The sequence below is a fragment of the Adiantum capillus-veneris genome, chromosome 4 (assembly GCF_014529385.1).
Source record: "Adiantum capillus-veneris isolate H3 chromosome 4, ASM1452938v2, whole genome shotgun sequence".
NCBI lineage: Eukaryota > Viridiplantae > Streptophyta > Polypodiopsida > Polypodiales > Pteridaceae > Adiantum > Adiantum capillus-veneris.
The window spans coordinates 22,179,816-22,195,884 of NC_140934.1; the positions used below are offsets into that span (position 1 = coordinate 22,179,816).

Here is a 16,069-nt window from a genome sequence, read left to right on the forward strand (position 1 = left end):
GGACATTTTCCTCGAATTTACTAGTCTACCCGAATTTTACAAATTTGCCCCGAATTTACTACTCGGTCCACATTTACAATATGACATACTCGAATCACCTACATTTTAATGAACGCATGCGGGCGTAGTGGTTAGTGCTCATGGCTTGCAGTGGGGAGGTCGCGGGTTCAAGACATGGGTGCGGACCGCCCAAAATTTACAAGCCTACCCGAATTTACCAAATGTTCCGAATTTACAAATGTGCATCCAACGGTCAGAATCACCTCAACCGTTGATCCCATTTGAAGCCGCCCGTGCGAGATAGTGTGGAGGGTTTCCAAGGAGGTACTATGGTCACATTTTGGTGTTACTTATGAAACTTTTGGAATTATCACACAAGCTTCTCAAAAAACATTGAAGTGAAGCCATCAACGCTCCTAGCCTAAGGAAATTATAATTACTTAAGACAAACCCAAAAATGGTAACTTAAATGATTCCTTGAAGCACCCTTAAGCACAATTATCTCATGCCTTTGGTGGACCCATTTTTGTTGAGGTGGGCACTTTACCTTTATGTTTGCAAAACCTGTTTTAATAATCAATGAATCAATATATTGTGTCTATGCCATGGGGATAGAAGTCACATGTGGTGAGACAAGCTCATGATGCCGCATCCCACATGTAGCACAAGCAGATTGAGACATTTTCTCATGTAGGAAAATGGAATCTTTTTCTGTGTTTTTCATACAATGCATAACATATTCATGAGCTTCTGTTTTTCATACAATGCATAACATATTTATGAGCTTCTGCTCGGGAGGCACCACATACCTAGCTAGGTATGATTGGGGGCAGGGGACCACCAGCCCCCCCACCGGGCCGGCGGTCACCTGCCCCCAATCGTATCTAGCTAGGTATGCGGTGCCTCCCTCTCAGAAGCTCATGATGTTGAGGTAAGTGACAATGTGAGAATTATTGTGAGAATCTGCCCAAAACTTCTTGTGTATAGGCACATCACTACAAATGTCATTGAAGATGGATGAGTGAACAAACAACTACAGAGGGATGATAGAGACAAATTCATGTCATGCCCATTTTATTCGTAGGAGTTTATACCACTTTTTATGTTCAACACACATGCCACAATGCTAGCAAATATCAAGCTACAAGAATCCTAAGAACTTGGCAACAGATTCATTATGTTAGGCAATCGTTAATAACATGTAGCCACTTAAACTGCAACTATGATATGATAGGCTTCATCATCAAGTCACTAGGTTCTACACGGAAAATTATTTACCTAAATTAAAATAAAACCATTTTGAATTTTCAAAAGATTGTTTTGCAAAACAAGAGGCTTGCCTTAAGAGTGTAGGTAGAGTTGTGAGCTTTGGGATACAATTTTCTTGAATGATGATGCTTCCCTTCCAAATTGTAATCAATTGCTTCTAGCATAAATTGTCTTCAATCGAACTATCTCTTTTTTTAGAATTCCTATCTTCTTTCTAAGGAAATGAGCATGTCCTCAGCACCCTTTCTGCTTTTCTTGAGCTCACAAGCAATCATGGATGCTCTTGTTCTCTTTCTTATCTACAAATGGGGATTTATGGTGTTGGGCATGGTCCCTTGCTGACGATTCCTTGGAATCCAGCCAACTAAATGGCGACCGATGGAGGTCAAGAGCCATGCAGGAGCATGGTTTCTTAGGGAATGGTCTGCAAGGGACCATTTTTTACTGTCACGGGGGGGGGGGGGGCCTGCAAGTATGTCAGATTCTAACACGCATGGAAAAATTCCACCTACTGACTTGTGACGATGTCATTGTAAGAGGCTTAATACCATTACGACTAGTGATGTGTCTGACTACATCCGTGAATTCCATGGTGGAAAGTGGTGTTGATGGACAATCTTGAGAGTGTGTCCCCTTACCCTCGAGTGTGACAGAAAGAACAAAGAATGGGTTGTTCCATTCTTTACTTGAGCTCAATCTTGGGATGATAAGAAACATGTTATTACCTTCGTCCACTACTTCTAGATGTTGAAATACCATGTGCTGTGGTTTGGAGTTGGTAGGCAAGAGCTTTTTCCCTTATAATATGATATGCATGGAGAGATGGGAGTAGGCACCTTATCCGTCAACGATGCGAGCACATGCACCGGGGCTTTGTCATCTTCTTATGCGTAGAAAGGTTTTGTCATGTAAGGGTTCGTGTATGGTTGGCATTTTTGGCAACAGCAAGAAGGGTAGGAGGGCGGCATTTTTTGTTAGGTAGTGAAGCGCTCTCTCTCTCTCTCTCTCTCTCTCTCTCTCTCTCTCTCTCTATAGCTATATATATATTCCCTCACCTTCAGCTTCATGTACAACAAAAGCGATCCTCAAAGGCCTACCTCCCCAAAGGCTCAACGACTTTGTATAGACCTTTCAACTACTTGATGCGTCCTTTGAGAGAGAGAGAGAGAGAGAAAGAGAGAGAGAGCGCTTCTCTCCAACCCGCATTGTTTTGGCACAATGGCAACTTGGCACGCCCTCGCGATTCCGTATTTTTCTCATTTGAAAATTTAGCAAACGGCTTGGAATATGACGTGGCTTTTGGACTTTCACAGTTGGTGCTGAGTTGGAGCCAGTGTTCAAAAAGTTGCGCTGACGTGGGTCGTGACTCGTGAGAGTTGGTTGACTTAACCCGTTCCAACCCGAAACGTTTGAACTTTCAATCTTTTGCTTGAATCTGCCCAATGGTGGTCCCGCAGCTCAGGGCTATAAAAATACATTTTCCCTATCCGAATAAAATAAACGGCAAACTTACCAGTTTTTAGTCAAAATTTTGAAGCTTTTGTCGGTAATTACACTAAAACTTTCTAAGTTTCCCGCTTGTCTTCATTGCAAGCTCAAAATCTAACCGGGATTTGACAATTTCAGCCGGTTAAAATACATTGGACCCCAATTTTTTCTAACACTGGGTCCGCTTTGCTAGCAAACTCGAGAAGACTATCCTTGTTAAAGCCACTGATAGGAAAAAACCGGGGTCAGTGTATTTCAATTGGCCGAACTAGTTAGATTTTGAGAAAAACCAAGAAATTTACACAAGTTTTAGTGTAAGTACCGGCAAAAGCTTCAAATTTTGACCCAAGTTTGCCCTTATTGTCTTCGGTTACAGAAAATGTATTTTTCTAGCCCTGGTTAGGGCACCTTTTGCATGCAAGCAAAGTCTTCCCATTTACAAGCTAAAAAATGAGTTGGCTAGAGCAGTCCATTAGTACTAGGTTTTAGTCGTGATCAGAGAAACTTATTCAGGGAAAACAACATAGGTTACACAAATATCAAGCATAAGCAACATACACAACAAAGGAAAGATTAGTTGCATACAACCTCGAAGAGTGGCCACAATGTCTATAGCTAAGAGAGTTGCAAATTGACAAAAGGAGCGTCTACATATCGACGGAGAAAACTATGTGTCATCAAGTCGTAAAGGTTAAAAGAAGTCCAAGACTACTAGGTTTTAGTTGTAATTGGAGAAATTTGTTTAGGGAAAACAACACATGTTACATTGTATCCAATAGAAGTAGCATACACAACATAAGGAAAGATTGGTTGCACACCACCTCAAAGGGTGGCCACAATGTCTACAGCCAAGACGGTTGCAAAACGAGTGCAAATTGACAATAGCAGCATCAACAAACCAATGGAGAAAACTATGTGTCATCAAGTCGTAAAGGTTAAAGAAGTCCAAGACTACTAGGTTTTAGTTGTGATTGGAGAAATTTGTTCAGGGCAAACAGTGGCCACAATGTCTACAGCCAAGACGGTTGCAAATCGAGTGCAAATTGACAATAGGAGCATCAACAAACCAATGGAGAAAACTCTGTGTCATCAAGTCATAAATGTTCGTTATTTGCATCCAAATCTCCATGTATTTGTGTTTGCTTGAACAACACAACCAGACTGTGAGGCAAAGCACAGCTTCTGTTTCTTATAATTTATGGGGAGAGACAATGTTGACTCTCCACCATACTTCTATATGGTTTGTAGTTTTTGTCATTTCCTCATTGCATGACAAAAAGTTTAACTACTCTTATGGTTTTCTTGTAACTTGAAAAGAAAAAGCTTGCACACTCGAATGAGACGCCTACTCAATTATGAGGTCAATAGTCCAATTTAATTTTTGTGCTTTGCTACTATACTACAATCTATTGTACTTTGCTACTATACTACAATCTACAAATGTAAAGATATTGTTTCTGACTCGCAACAACATCAATACTAAACCAAATCAATACATCAATACTGAACCACATGGACGAATTTCTTTAGCAAGGCAAGACTAGTTTTTTGGATATGTTGTGTGTTTACCATGGGTGCTCAGTAAGTGACTTTTGCTTTTGGTTTTTTGTTTGGTCGAGTGGTTTTAGGTGCATTACAATATACAAGGTGGAAACCCAGAGGACTAACCGGCTTATAAGTTTTTGCAGGTCATAATCAAAGTCACGTTAACAATTAATGTGATCACGTGATTTTTTTGTGTAAATATCAAAATTATTGACGTAATCATCCGATCGTGATTACGTTAATGAAATGCCTGAAATTTATAATACACAAGGTGGAAACTTGCTTTCTTGATCATTGAAAGACATCTAAATTAGTAGAGTGCTAGGATAGTGTCCTCGAGTGATGAGTCTTATCTCATGCTTGAAGAGTGTTGTCAAGGTTAAGGGTTCAAGCACCACAAGGTCTATGTCGATCAATGATTGAGACAAGCTTTTCCTTTGTCATCGAGGCCCGAGGGGGGCCATTGGTCTTCCTAGTGAGGCCGTTATTATGTGGACGGGAAGACCCAAGGCGACAAATGTCTCAGGTTTTAACGTTCATGTCGATTCTGTTTATGAAGCGGATGGCCGTTAGATCTGCATGCCATCGGGCAGCTTGCATCCCCGTACGTTAAAAAAAACCCAGCACGGACCACAACTCACATCTGCACCGTGCATGCTGGCTTTGAGCGGCTAAGATCTAGCGCTATTTCGTATAAGAAGGTTAGAATTTCTGCAGCAGAGCGGGCGAGCACATGTACAGGATTCAACTATAATGAATAAGCACAGGATAATAATTACTAATAATAAGTAGAAAACAGCTCAATAATCTGCTGCAGAAGCTTAATAATGGTCTGCAGTTCTTGATAACATGCGTCAATTGAAACAGCAATCAAAACCCACTTTTTAGTTTTGATTGATTAGATTGTAATTGAGCACAATATGATCATAATGAGGACTCAATTGATGGGCTTGATTCTGACGATCATGAGTGCAATTAGAATAAATGCGTTGCCAGTCAAGGAGTTTGCCAGGCTTGAGGACATGTCTGGACGTTTCCAGGCCCTCTCATTCACGGAGGCCTACTCTGTGATTTGGGGCAGCCCTTCCATCTCCTCTCTTGAACCTGACCATGGAGATGCTGTGCACCTTAAGCTGGACAAAACCTCAGGTAAGTCCTTTAATCAACATATTGTCCGGTATTCCGCCTGTAGCTCTTCGTTACAATAGAAATATTGTTTGCATTGATCGTATATATAGCTTTCCATCACTATCAATTCCGGCCGTATTTGTCTGGTCCTCATTCTGGTGTACTGTTATCTCCAATGATCCAAGCAAGCACCTGACATATGATATTTATTTCATCTCTATTCAATCCAAACTTACTCTACTGTTCCCAAAGTCCCAATGTGATAAGGATATCGGCATCAGGACTCACTCATGCCACTTCGATAATGAGATCCTTCACCTTCGTCGCACTGTTTGACTTCATCATTTCACTGCTTAACGAGTTTTCTCTCACTGATAAGGATTTCTCCCTTCTGTTCCTTTTCGACATACAGGCTCCGGATTCGTCTCATTAGAGAACTATATGTATGGCTTCTACAGCACCTCAATCAAGTTCCCCGTGCAGGATTACGCCGCAGGGATTGTGTTGGCATTTTATGTAAGTTGGACTGGGTTTCTTCTGACTTTGCACAAAAAACAAAAACTATGTTCAATCATACAGGCTCTCAATCATCATCTTGTCATTCTGAGAGAATTAGAGAGAATTGCAAGGCTGTATAAATAGGGCATTCAAGCAAGGTAGCAACCCCATTGTAACAATAGCATGGGGACAGTAATTTAGAAATGTAGACAATCAGGACACCTTCAACGCAAACATTAATGTTGCGAAAATACATGTAGATTAGTCAGAATGTTTGAAGTACTAACAATATTGCACTGGCCAGACATCAAATGGGGATGAATTCCCCAGCAATCATGATGAGCTTGACTTTGAATTTCTGGGTAACATTAAAGGGCGGCCCTGGCGCATGCAAACAAATGTCTACGGCAATGGCAGTGTTGCTCATGGACGTGAAGAGAGATTCGACTTCTGGTTCAACCCAACTGCAGATTATCACAACTACAGCATCCTTTGGAATCAGCATCACATTGTGTACGCTCCTCGTTTACTTCGCTCTTTTAGGTCTTAGCTTTCTAGTCCTATATCTTGCCTAATTCTGGCTTGAATTTGGAATACTGGTAGAAGAAGACAATAGCACTCTCATGCATATGCAATCTCTCTTTGCGAAAGGCAAAGAGACCGATTGAAGCTTGTATACATCATCGAATCCAAATTTCTATACAACAAACAAACTTATTGTGGATTAATTTCTTAATGTTTAAAAGAGTGGTAATCTTCTTTTGCAAAGGTTGAGGACACTAGGCTAGTTGTTTGGTATGTGTGAGCCTTAAGATGGTAGCTTCAGGAAGAGACACTCTTTATGGACTCTTGTTCGTTTAGGGCAAAAAACTGTTCATTTCTGTATTTTTTTAGTCGTGGACTGTAATTGGACGGAAAATGAAATGATCTGTTCACATGGTATGGTGCCGTTAGTGCAAGGAAAAACGTTGGGAAATTTGCAATTGCTCATGTAGTACTCTACACATATGCGATGAAGTATGGTGGCAGAAGGATCTTTTTGCACAATAACTGTAACTGATGATTTTGACATTGATGATTGGCAATGCAGGTTTATGGTCGACAGCATACCCATAAGAGAGATGATAAGAAGTGAACCATTAGAAGGGGACTATCCATCAAAACCTATGGGGATGTATGCAACTTTGTGGGATGGCTCCGCATGGGCGACAGATGGAGGTCGGTTCAAGGTGGACTACAAGTATGCCCCATTCATTGCTTCTTTCAAATCCTTAAAGATGCAGGGCTGTGCAGCAAATCCTTTCCTTCAGAACCTAGAGAAAGAAAACACTCGCCCATTAGCATCATCAATGGGCTGCACCTCTCTAGAGACAGATAATTCTGTTAATCCCCTTGAAGCTGAATTTCTCTCTCTTAGCCCTCAACAAGAGGCAGCAATGGCCTGGGTGAGAAGCACCTACATGTACTACTCGTACTGCGATGACAAATCTCGCTACCCAACACCACTGCCCGAGTGCACCTCCAGAGTTGCAGCTTCCTCCCGAGTCTTGAGAAGCCGCAAGCAGCGCACTAAAAGGGCCAACTACCGCTCTTTTAATTTAACATCCGCACGTGAGTCAGGGTTTTGACATCCTGTACAGCATATTCTGTAGATTACCTAACCTTGGAGAACAAGCTGTATCAATACAAGCCATGAGAAGCTTTATCCCCCTCAGAACACGATACCGTGAATATTATTAGACACAAGACCATAACTTCTTGTGTAACTCCCACAGCCTGTAACCTCATTCTTTGAATATCATAGACAATAACTGGCAACATGCCAAGCTCATAAAAAAATCACCGCCTTGTAGCTCATGTAGAGAGAAGTTTACCACTTATACCAGGCCATCTTATGTTTCATTGCGCCATTGTTACATGAAAACCTCACAATCTTTTTGTGCTCTTGTACTTCCCAAGCTTTTGCATGTAGCACCAAGCTGATTAAGTGCATAGGAAGGCGTAGATAGAGAGAAAATTCTTGTTGAATAATAATCATATAGTGCACAGAAACATTACGACCTGGCATCAAGGTCGGATAGATCAAAGTTAAAATGTATGCTCAATAGAAGACTTATACTGCATATACCAAGATAATCAAACAATCTTCTCCACACAGAACTATCAGAGGCAAACGGCTCCCACAAAACTCTCTGGAACATGGCAGCTTCAGCGTCAAATGACTCGAGTGGATGTACATCATCAATACAAGGACACTTCTACTGCATAGAACAAAATGGCTCAAGTTGTTGTACACTGTCAGTACAAAAACATTCTACTGCATAGAACACGATGACAAACGATCTTCTCCATACAAAACAATTTACTGAGTTGTGATCATACATTGGATCCAACCGTGACATGATACAACAAATGTTAAGGTACATGAACGTAAGGGAAGTGTACCATGAATCATACAAGTGTTTGTCCAAATCTTTGAAGGACCTGTATAGGGTGAAAGTGTTAGGTGTGGGCATTGAACTATACACTCCACATAGTCAAAAAAAATAGTACTTCTGCCTTTTTTGGCACTGCCTAGAGCCGTACATCAAACCAGGGATACACTCTTCGAATGCCAATGCCAAGCCCTATGATAAGAAAATCACTCAAATAGAGTGTCAAAAGCTGCCTTTTATTCAGAGGGTCTCCTCCCACAGGTTCAAAAAATCCACAGCAGCACAAAATTTTGGTGTTCCCCATGACCCACACAATTTTGCGGGCCACTCGGAAGAAAAATGGCTTAATGCAGCTTAATTTCAAAATCCTCCGCTCTTCTTGAAGCTGAAGGGCTAGAAGCTGCATCGCAGTAAATTGATTAGTACCTGCCAATAGGACTTCCCTGAAGGCTGCCCCGGCCCTTATTCAAACGGGCACGAGGATTGGTGCCAATGGGAAACGGCTCCTGCAACAAACAAACAAATCCATCAAAGACTATCTTTGCAAACGCACACTCTGATTCGCAGTTTGAAACAATCCGAGAAACTACCTGCATACTCAACTCACCAACCATGAGGTGCATGCCACACAAAATAAGTTATATACCTGGCCACCTACATTAGGTCCTCCAGTATGGAAAAGAATAGGTCTACATCGCTTGTCTTCATTCATCAAGCTAGAGTTTTGGAAATGAGCTATCAATGCAGCTTTGCCTTGTATCCGAGCATACGCTAAAGAGGCTACTTTCTCACTGTTGAACTTCTCCCATCTTTTTCCATTGAAGGCCTGAGGTGTATATTTTTCAAAGCTTAAATCAGTACTCCCTCTTGGAGCCTAATGAAGCAGACTTATTGAACAAACATGTATATACCTGATAAAAGGCAATAATCCTTGATGGCTCTGTCATATTTATAAACGCGTAGCCCACATTGCACTTATTCTGCAAAAACCCACGCAGTTCTAAATCCAAAACACAGGGAGTACAAACACTTGACTCCTAAATAAATTGCAAAGACTAAAACTTTCTAGGCCTGAATGCGTGTCGAACCTTGAAGTCAATGGGAAGATAGATAAAATCATAAGTGCCTTTGTGGTGCTCATCAATCGCAGCCAGCAGCATTTTGGATGTATATCTACAAACAAGCCACTGGTCAATCCAAAGACACAGACTGGGCTAGTTGAGGCAAAACCAGCGGAATGAAAGTATTACAAAGAAGCTACAAAGTTTCTTTACTTGTTTGGGATGTTCTTAATCATCAGGGTAGTCCGTGCATCTTCTCCTCGCAAAATGCGCTGAATGTCCAGCTCATATTGCTTCTTATCATAATTCGGGACTCCATTTTCAGCTTTGCGGCTTCTCCCACGTTCAAGTCCCCAATCAAAATGTTTTGTCAAGGGATCACGCAATGTCTTTGTTACCGAATTTCCTTTCTGTTGTTGCAAAATTGACCATGAGCTCGGACATGCCCCATGATCGGTTAATCCACTGCTCAATAGGGCACCTGGTGGCAGACTACCCAAACTGCTTGACATTGAAAGCTCCAAAGAATGCCTTGCACCAAATCCTGACCCTGCACCTGAGGAGCCAGTAGCAGATAATACATCAAAAGGCTCCCTGCTGTATGCTTGATTCCTGTCTAGCATCGGTAAGGCTGTTATGGGAGCAGATCCCACATGGTAATGATTAGGAGATAGCAGGGCACCCCCAAGAAAGTGAGGATATGGCCTGGCCTCACAATGAGAGGCAAATCCATTCACACCAAACGCTGACCTAGCTGGTGAGTGTGGCAACAAAGTAGAATGATTTTCCTTAAGGTACAATGAATTTAAACTGCTGGCCAAAAAACCATCAGCTGGCAAAGTCTCCATTGAGTGTGAATGCAAGGAATCAATCAACGCACTACCTGGAAAAGTCAATGAATGTTCCTATTGTCAGTTGAATGTAACGTAAAAGTCAATGAATGATTCTATTGTCAGTTAAATGTGATGTAAGCAAGACACATGCCTCCATTTGCAGACTCTAATGATGAGACCATGTTGAAGCCAGTACCACCGATCTTCATAAGATGATCTGAAAGCATTCGGGCCTTCATTGCTGAAATGGCTGCCGATGCACTAAAATGTGCAGGTTCTGTGCCACTTGCAAATTCAGAAACAGAATTTGTGCATACAAATGGAGAGTGCAATCCAAGTCCCATGTACTTCAAAGACTGGCAAGCTTCAAGTACTGGATCTTTTTCAAAGATACGGCAGTCTGTTGTAGCAAATTTAACTGGCATTCAACACAAAAAGGTGAGAGTAGCTAACATTGTAAATGAAGCGGCCATGCCTACCAGCAATGTTTGACTGAGTCAAAAATTGAGCAACATGCCATTAAGCCTACATGAAGCAAACAAACATCTCTAAACTCTTATGTTTTAAGAATCTCAATGCAAACACTAAACAAGCTCGACAGCCTACATTACAAAGCAATGCTAACTTCTTGGATTAAAACCTGGAGCAGACTTAGGTAAAGGAGGACTGTTTGGCTCCTTGAAGAAAGGACTTTCCTCTTGTTCCATTTCAAATGGCAAACTCTGCATCAGACTATAGACACTTGGCTTCAGTGTCAGCACCAAGCTCTTGAAAGTTAAAACAGTGGCAGTGAGAAAAGTTAGGTGGAGCTTACCTTCTGCGTGCACCCCCTGGCCTACTAGGCTCCAGCTTGATGCGCTTGCCTGCAATGTCACACCTGTTTAATGCTCTGAGTGCTGCTTCAGCAGACCGAACATCATAGAACTCAATAAACTTATGATGCCTTTTGTGAGGAGTTTCACGAATCTGTAAAAAACAGACTGTTAAGATCTGGCAGCAACCTTAAAAAGCCTGTCTGAATAACTGAAAAGACCATCCTGTACCTCTTTAACTTCCCCATAAACTCCAAAGATCTGCCGGAGTTCATCATTGGACACAGATGCATCAAGATTAAACACAACCAACGTGCCTTGATTCACATCCTTATCGGAAGGGTTGTCCTAATACAATGTTAAAGTATAAGTTATGCCACAATAGAAAGACAACAGCCATGGAAGCAATTCAAAAAGCATCACAACAAGCTACAAATTATGCAAATTCTATTGTCAAATTGTTGTTAAAAAAAGAGAGAGAGCCTTGCCAAAAAGGCACATCAATACCTGCATATAACTTACTTTTCTCCTTACCCTATTTTAGAATGAAAGAGAATTACCTAAGGAAACTGCCATGCAGAATGAATTTCTGATAATCACCTTAGGAATGGAGAAATGAATGTCTAATTTTCGGCGCCTCAGGGCCTTGTTCTGAAGGGCTCTCATGGCACTTCTGGCAGCTCTGATGTCATAATAAGATATCATGACAAAACCACGATGCTTGCAGGCCGTGTACAAAGTACGAATGTCACCAAATTGCTACATATGTTTTTCACAGCTTAGTGCCCACACAAGCAAAGACCAGCCTATCCTGTACTTAAAGCTACAAGATTGACATACCTCAAAAAGAACCCGAAGTTCTGCATCCTCAACACTGCTATTTATATTTCTAACAAAGAGGGTTCTGGAGGGATGTTCACCATACGGATGCTCTCCTACACCAGCAGTGGCCTCTGCATTCTTCTTAGACCATCTTGGATCCAAGGGATCACCCTCCAGCTCTAAACCACCTCCACTGCTAAATAGATCCAATTCCTCATTCTCTCCGGAATAGCTGGTAGTAATATTGCCATCCATATCAGAAGCAACACTCAAAAAAAGATCATCATCGTCTGGAAGCAGGCTGCCAATGGTTTGCCACTCAAGTTCTGAAAAATCGCATTGATGGTTCTTGCACGATTGAACACTTGAACCAGCTTCCGCATTCACTGAGTCGGATAAGCTTACTGTAAAAAAAAATATGTATCTACTTCTTACACATCTCACGCTAAGCAACAAGAGTAATAAAGTAAGAACAGGCAAGACTGACGATGCGTTCAAAATAATCAAAAGTAATACATTAGTATTGAACTACTCCTCTCTTCCGCTCTTTCAAATATAATTCCTCACTCCCCTGTTTCCCAGCTGAGCCCCTTACTCCCGAGTCCCTTCTCTCTATCACAAGAATGGTGGAACACAACCAAGACTAATGCCCTACGCCACAAGATTTGTGTTCGCATAAGTTGCTTTCCTGTCTTGCCAAGTCTAAACTAGTCTATAGTGCACGACCCAAAGTTAGAATGCTGTATTTGGGCACATGACACCAATAAAGACAAGCAGAGCACAACAAGTCAATTTGGACAATTACCAGAACCCACACAAAGGACAAGGTTAAAGATAAAGGAAACAGTAAATGACTCACACTTATTGTGCAGTAGAGCTGAAAGCTTGTCCTGAACAGTCCAATCCATTTCTCCCAAGGAGTCAGATTGTGCAGATGATAGTGGGTCATACAAAGCAGGAATTATCCCCGGTTGCCTTTGCAGTATGGCCCAGGAAGCTGACAGCAAGCTTTGATTCTTCTTGGATCCAGAAGAAGAGATATTAGAATCATCAACCATGCCAATGGAAGACCCACTCATCCAGCATTCACCACTATAAGCCCAATCTGCCTCAGCAGCTTTAGGTGCTAGAACCGAGAAATCTGTAGAATTATTCCCCCGTGCCATTTGCTTTCCTCCAGAAGCTTGCATTGCAATCATCCAGCCAGAACCACAATGTCTTCTTCGATAGCACAATCAAGGCACTAAAACCAAAAGAGTAACATTTATCACATTCCAGGTTTGTGAATGCACCTTAGTGCAGTAGAACTATAGAGTTGACACTGCACAAACCAAAAAAGCAACAATATCACATTCGAGGTCTGTGAATGCACCTTAGTGGAGTAGAGTTATAAAGCTGGCACTGCACCAAGTTGAGGGACATATGCAAAAGAGTGGAAACAGATAAGGCAAGTGGCGTTTGTTGAGGTGGGATTCCGCGTTAGCAAAGGGATACATGGGTAGTTATCAGAACATCAAAGTAGAGACATTTAAGGCTTCACTCTAAGACCATATACTATATTAAAACAACGAACTTCATATGAGTGTTCAAGTTGTCAATCAATTCCAAAGGGAAATAAAGAGTTGCACATTTAAAGTCTATAAATGACAAAGGAAGCATTCTGGGAAGATGTACCTGTCAGCGGTAACACCCCACCACACTCAAGAGACGGTTCAGTCTGAGGGGAGGTAGGGAAAGGCAGAACATCAAATAATTGAAGCTCTAGAAAATTTCCTACTTCCCACAAAATACTTGATATAGAGGAGCACCGCAATCTCAGTGTGCGGTTTACGAAAACATTGCCAATCCATGGCCTGCAGCTTACAAAAAGTAGCTCACCCATTGTGGAGTCCTAATCAAGATATGCTCTTTTTCTAAGATTTTATCAACATTTTAAATCCATCCTGGGACCTAAATACCTCTTGCACAGTAGCTGAATAGAAAGAATACACAACCTGATGCAGGAGAACTAAGGTTTGCAAAAAAAACAGCTTGTCATTGATGTACTCGTAAAAATTTCCAAACCCGTGTCCTACAATGCCAGCTTGAAAGCAAAGGCTTGCTCAATTTACAAACCAGGATACACAGCTGTATGATGCACACTAGAAGTTTCAAGAGTCTCTTCAACATGCCACTTGACTCCTTAAGAAGACGACAATGTTGAAGCCAACTAATACATTGTTTGTCGAAACCTCTACGACTGACCCAATTGCAAAAGAGCCAATCCGTCACCAAATTAGTTTCCGCAATTGGCAGCATTAAAATTGTGTCACTATCATAGTGCATGGCTAAAGATTAAGATCAAGACATTACTTATTCAAAGTGCCATGCTTTTCATGTTCCCAAATATACATTATGAGATGTCACATGTGTAGTACAACACTTAATTGTTTGGCATTGCCGTACAAGTTAAAGACTAAACAAAAAATCCGATACAACTTTTGTCTGCACACAATTTTCCTTTGCCCTCGACACTCTTGCTTCCTATGTGGAGACATCTGAGACTACATAGTGTTTATAACCACTTTGGAGCCAAAAACCTAACCCTGGTTTGCACTATGGGAAAACAACATTGGAATTACTAAAAGCAGATGCAAACCATTTTTCACTGTGGTTAGAAAATCAGCTTGCTCGTGCACAGAGAATATAAATAAAACTACCTCATAACCCCATTTTTTGTGACCATCCCAGTAGCAAAACCCTTATAATTAGAAAAAGAACTGAACAGGAAATTCAAATTACCTGGCATGAAAGGCATCTCATAGACATCGTTGTAAGACCTTCCAATGAATAGTTGCTTATGCTGCTGCTACTGCTACAGGCTCCTTCCTGCTCACAGAAGGGTACAAGTTCCACTGCAGTTGTGAACTCCTAACCCTAGTTATCCAGCAACGGAAACAAAGATGTAGAGCCAAGTCAAATAAAATAGCCTTCTGCTTCGCATCATGCACATGCACATGTGACCAACACGCCTCTCACTCAATTTGCAACAAGCACTGCACTGAGAGAACCCATTTCCACCTTTCATAATTGCTCACTTGCCACCAGAATTCTTGAATTGCAATGCCTGTCAAAGAGGGGAGCATCCACTGATAATGTAGCAGAGGGGAGAAGCAGAGTAGGAATGAAATTGGGGAAAGCCCAGAGACGTTCTTGATACATGTTGAAGGGAACCAAAAAAGTTCATGGTAATGGCAGTCAATTTGCACCTTTCTTCTACTGTTTCCTATGTTTGAAGGGCCTTCTTTTGAACTAGAAGCCGCACGCAAGGAATTGCTAGTTTCTGAGCTTTACAAATATCCCCAGTTTCTAGTTGTAGAGCTCCCATGCCTAACCGAGAGTTCAAGAAAAAGAATTCCACTCCAAGTACCCTCAGGATTGCCCTGGGTAAAAGCACAACTGCTGCTGCAGCGCCCCTCAAAGAGCGCACAAAATAGGAGAAGAGTTTCGGTCTTTACTCCACAATGCGAGGCACAATGACGCCCAATTCATTCCAAGAAAAATCCTTCTGCTCAAAATTCGAAAGAACGTCTTCCTTGACAAAGACGCAAGGTGTTGCCTCTAACAAGAGAAAATCAGCTTCTGCGAGGAACGCATATGCTTCGGGAAAGGAATGTGCAGAGTAGGTGTATCTGCTTCTGGCCCCAAGCGCAGAAGAGGGCAAAGGTGGGTGAGCAAAGATGACACTCAACAGGGAAGCGGCAAAAGGTGGGAAAGGGGAAAGGTGGCAAAGCGAGAGACCGGTGGAGGAAGAAGACGGGCGATGTGATTCAGGGAGGGAAAAAATTAAAGCAGCAAGATGGGGAAATATCCAATCATGTATCATGTATACGTATGTATTTTCGGGGCAGATCCGATGTGCTTCTCATGAGCCCACTTCAAGTGAAGCACAAGCAGAGGGCATTGACTAGTTCCCCCCATAAGCCAGGCAAAGCCTTGTTGCTTGTTTGGACTTTTCCCGAAGGACAAAACCTTATACAATACCTCACCATGGACCCCCCTTCCCCCCCTTACTTGCAAATTGCACTTCCTTTGAATCCTTTAGTCTTTGTAGTTGAAACACTCTTGAGGGCCACGTTCACATAGGTGGCTCTCACCTTTGCATTGGTATGTGTTTATCGCTTGAGGGCCATGTTCAC

At 41.8% G+C, this 16,069-nt stretch overlaps 2 protein-coding genes across 6 annotated transcripts; one reads left to right on the forward strand and one right to left on the reverse strand.

Annotated features, from left to right (window-relative positions):
* Nucleotides 1–4,790: 4,790 nt before the first annotated feature.
* LOC147458855 (putative xyloglucan endotransglucosylase/hydrolase protein 30) lies at nucleotides 4,791–7,828 on the forward strand. The gene is made up of 4 exons (XM_086510281.1): nucleotides 4,791–5,451; nucleotides 5,843–5,946; nucleotides 6,233–6,441; nucleotides 7,019–7,828. Exons 1-4 carry the CDS (start codon nucleotides 5,223–5,225, stop codon nucleotides 7,554–7,556), a joined length of 1,080 nt encoding a protein of 359 aa, XP_086366407.1. The 5' UTR covers nucleotides 4,791–5,222; the 3' UTR covers nucleotides 7,557–7,828.
* A 444-nt stretch (nucleotides 7,829–8,272) lies between these two features.
* Nucleotides 8,273–15,699, reverse strand: LOC147458856 (protein MEI2-like 5). 5 transcript variants are annotated; one of them, XM_086510280.1, is made up of 14 exons: nucleotides 14,673–15,699; nucleotides 13,184–13,212; nucleotides 12,751–13,112; nucleotides 11,910–12,295; nucleotides 11,670–11,828; nucleotides 11,301–11,417; nucleotides 11,072–11,223; nucleotides 10,898–10,989; nucleotides 10,409–10,675; nucleotides 9,638–10,307; nucleotides 9,452–9,536; nucleotides 9,275–9,343; nucleotides 9,010–9,189; nucleotides 8,273–8,869 (listed from the first exon to the last, which is right to left on the reverse strand). In XM_086510280.1, the coding sequence occupies exons 1-14, from the start codon at nucleotides 14,697–14,699 to the stop codon at nucleotides 8,783–8,785; spliced, it is 2,682 nt and encodes an 893-aa protein (XP_086366406.1). In that variant the 5' UTR covers nucleotides 14,700–15,699; the 3' UTR covers nucleotides 8,273–8,782. The 5 variants fall into 5 exon arrangements, with proteins under 5 accessions (XP_086366406.1, XP_086366404.1, XP_086366402.1 ...); XM_086510278.1 differs by lacking the exon at nucleotides 13,184–13,212 and having other exon boundaries at nucleotides 9,638–10,303; nucleotides 10,405–10,675; nucleotides 12,751–13,134; nucleotides 14,673–15,698; XM_086510276.1 differs by lacking the exon at nucleotides 13,184–13,212 and having other exon boundaries at nucleotides 12,751–13,134; nucleotides 14,673–15,696.
* Between the last annotated feature and the right edge of the window lie 370 nt (nucleotides 15,700–16,069).

Coding starts and splice junctions, on each gene's coding strand:
- LOC147458855 (XM_086510281.1), top strand. CDS start 5,223: ATGATCATAATGAGGACTCAATTGATGGGCTTGATTCTGACGATCATG. Junction 5,947..6,232: donor GGATTGTGTTGGCATTTTAT/GTAAGTTGGACT, acceptor TGCACTGGCCAG/ACATCAAATGGGGATGAATT. Junction 6,442..7,018: donor TGGAATCAGCATCACATTGT/GTACGCTCCTCG, acceptor TTGGCAATGCAG/GTTTATGGTCGACAGCATAC.
- LOC147458856 (XM_086510280.1), bottom strand. CDS start 14,699: ATGTCTATGAGATGCCTTTCATGCCAG. Junction 13,113..13,183: donor TATAGTTCTACTGCACTAAG/GTGCATTCACAA, acceptor GTGCTATCGAAG/AAGACATTGTGGTTCTGGCT. Junction 12,296..12,750: donor AGCTCTACTGCACAATAAGT/GTGAGTCATTTA, acceptor TTTTTTTTACAG/TAAGCTTATCCGACTCAGTG.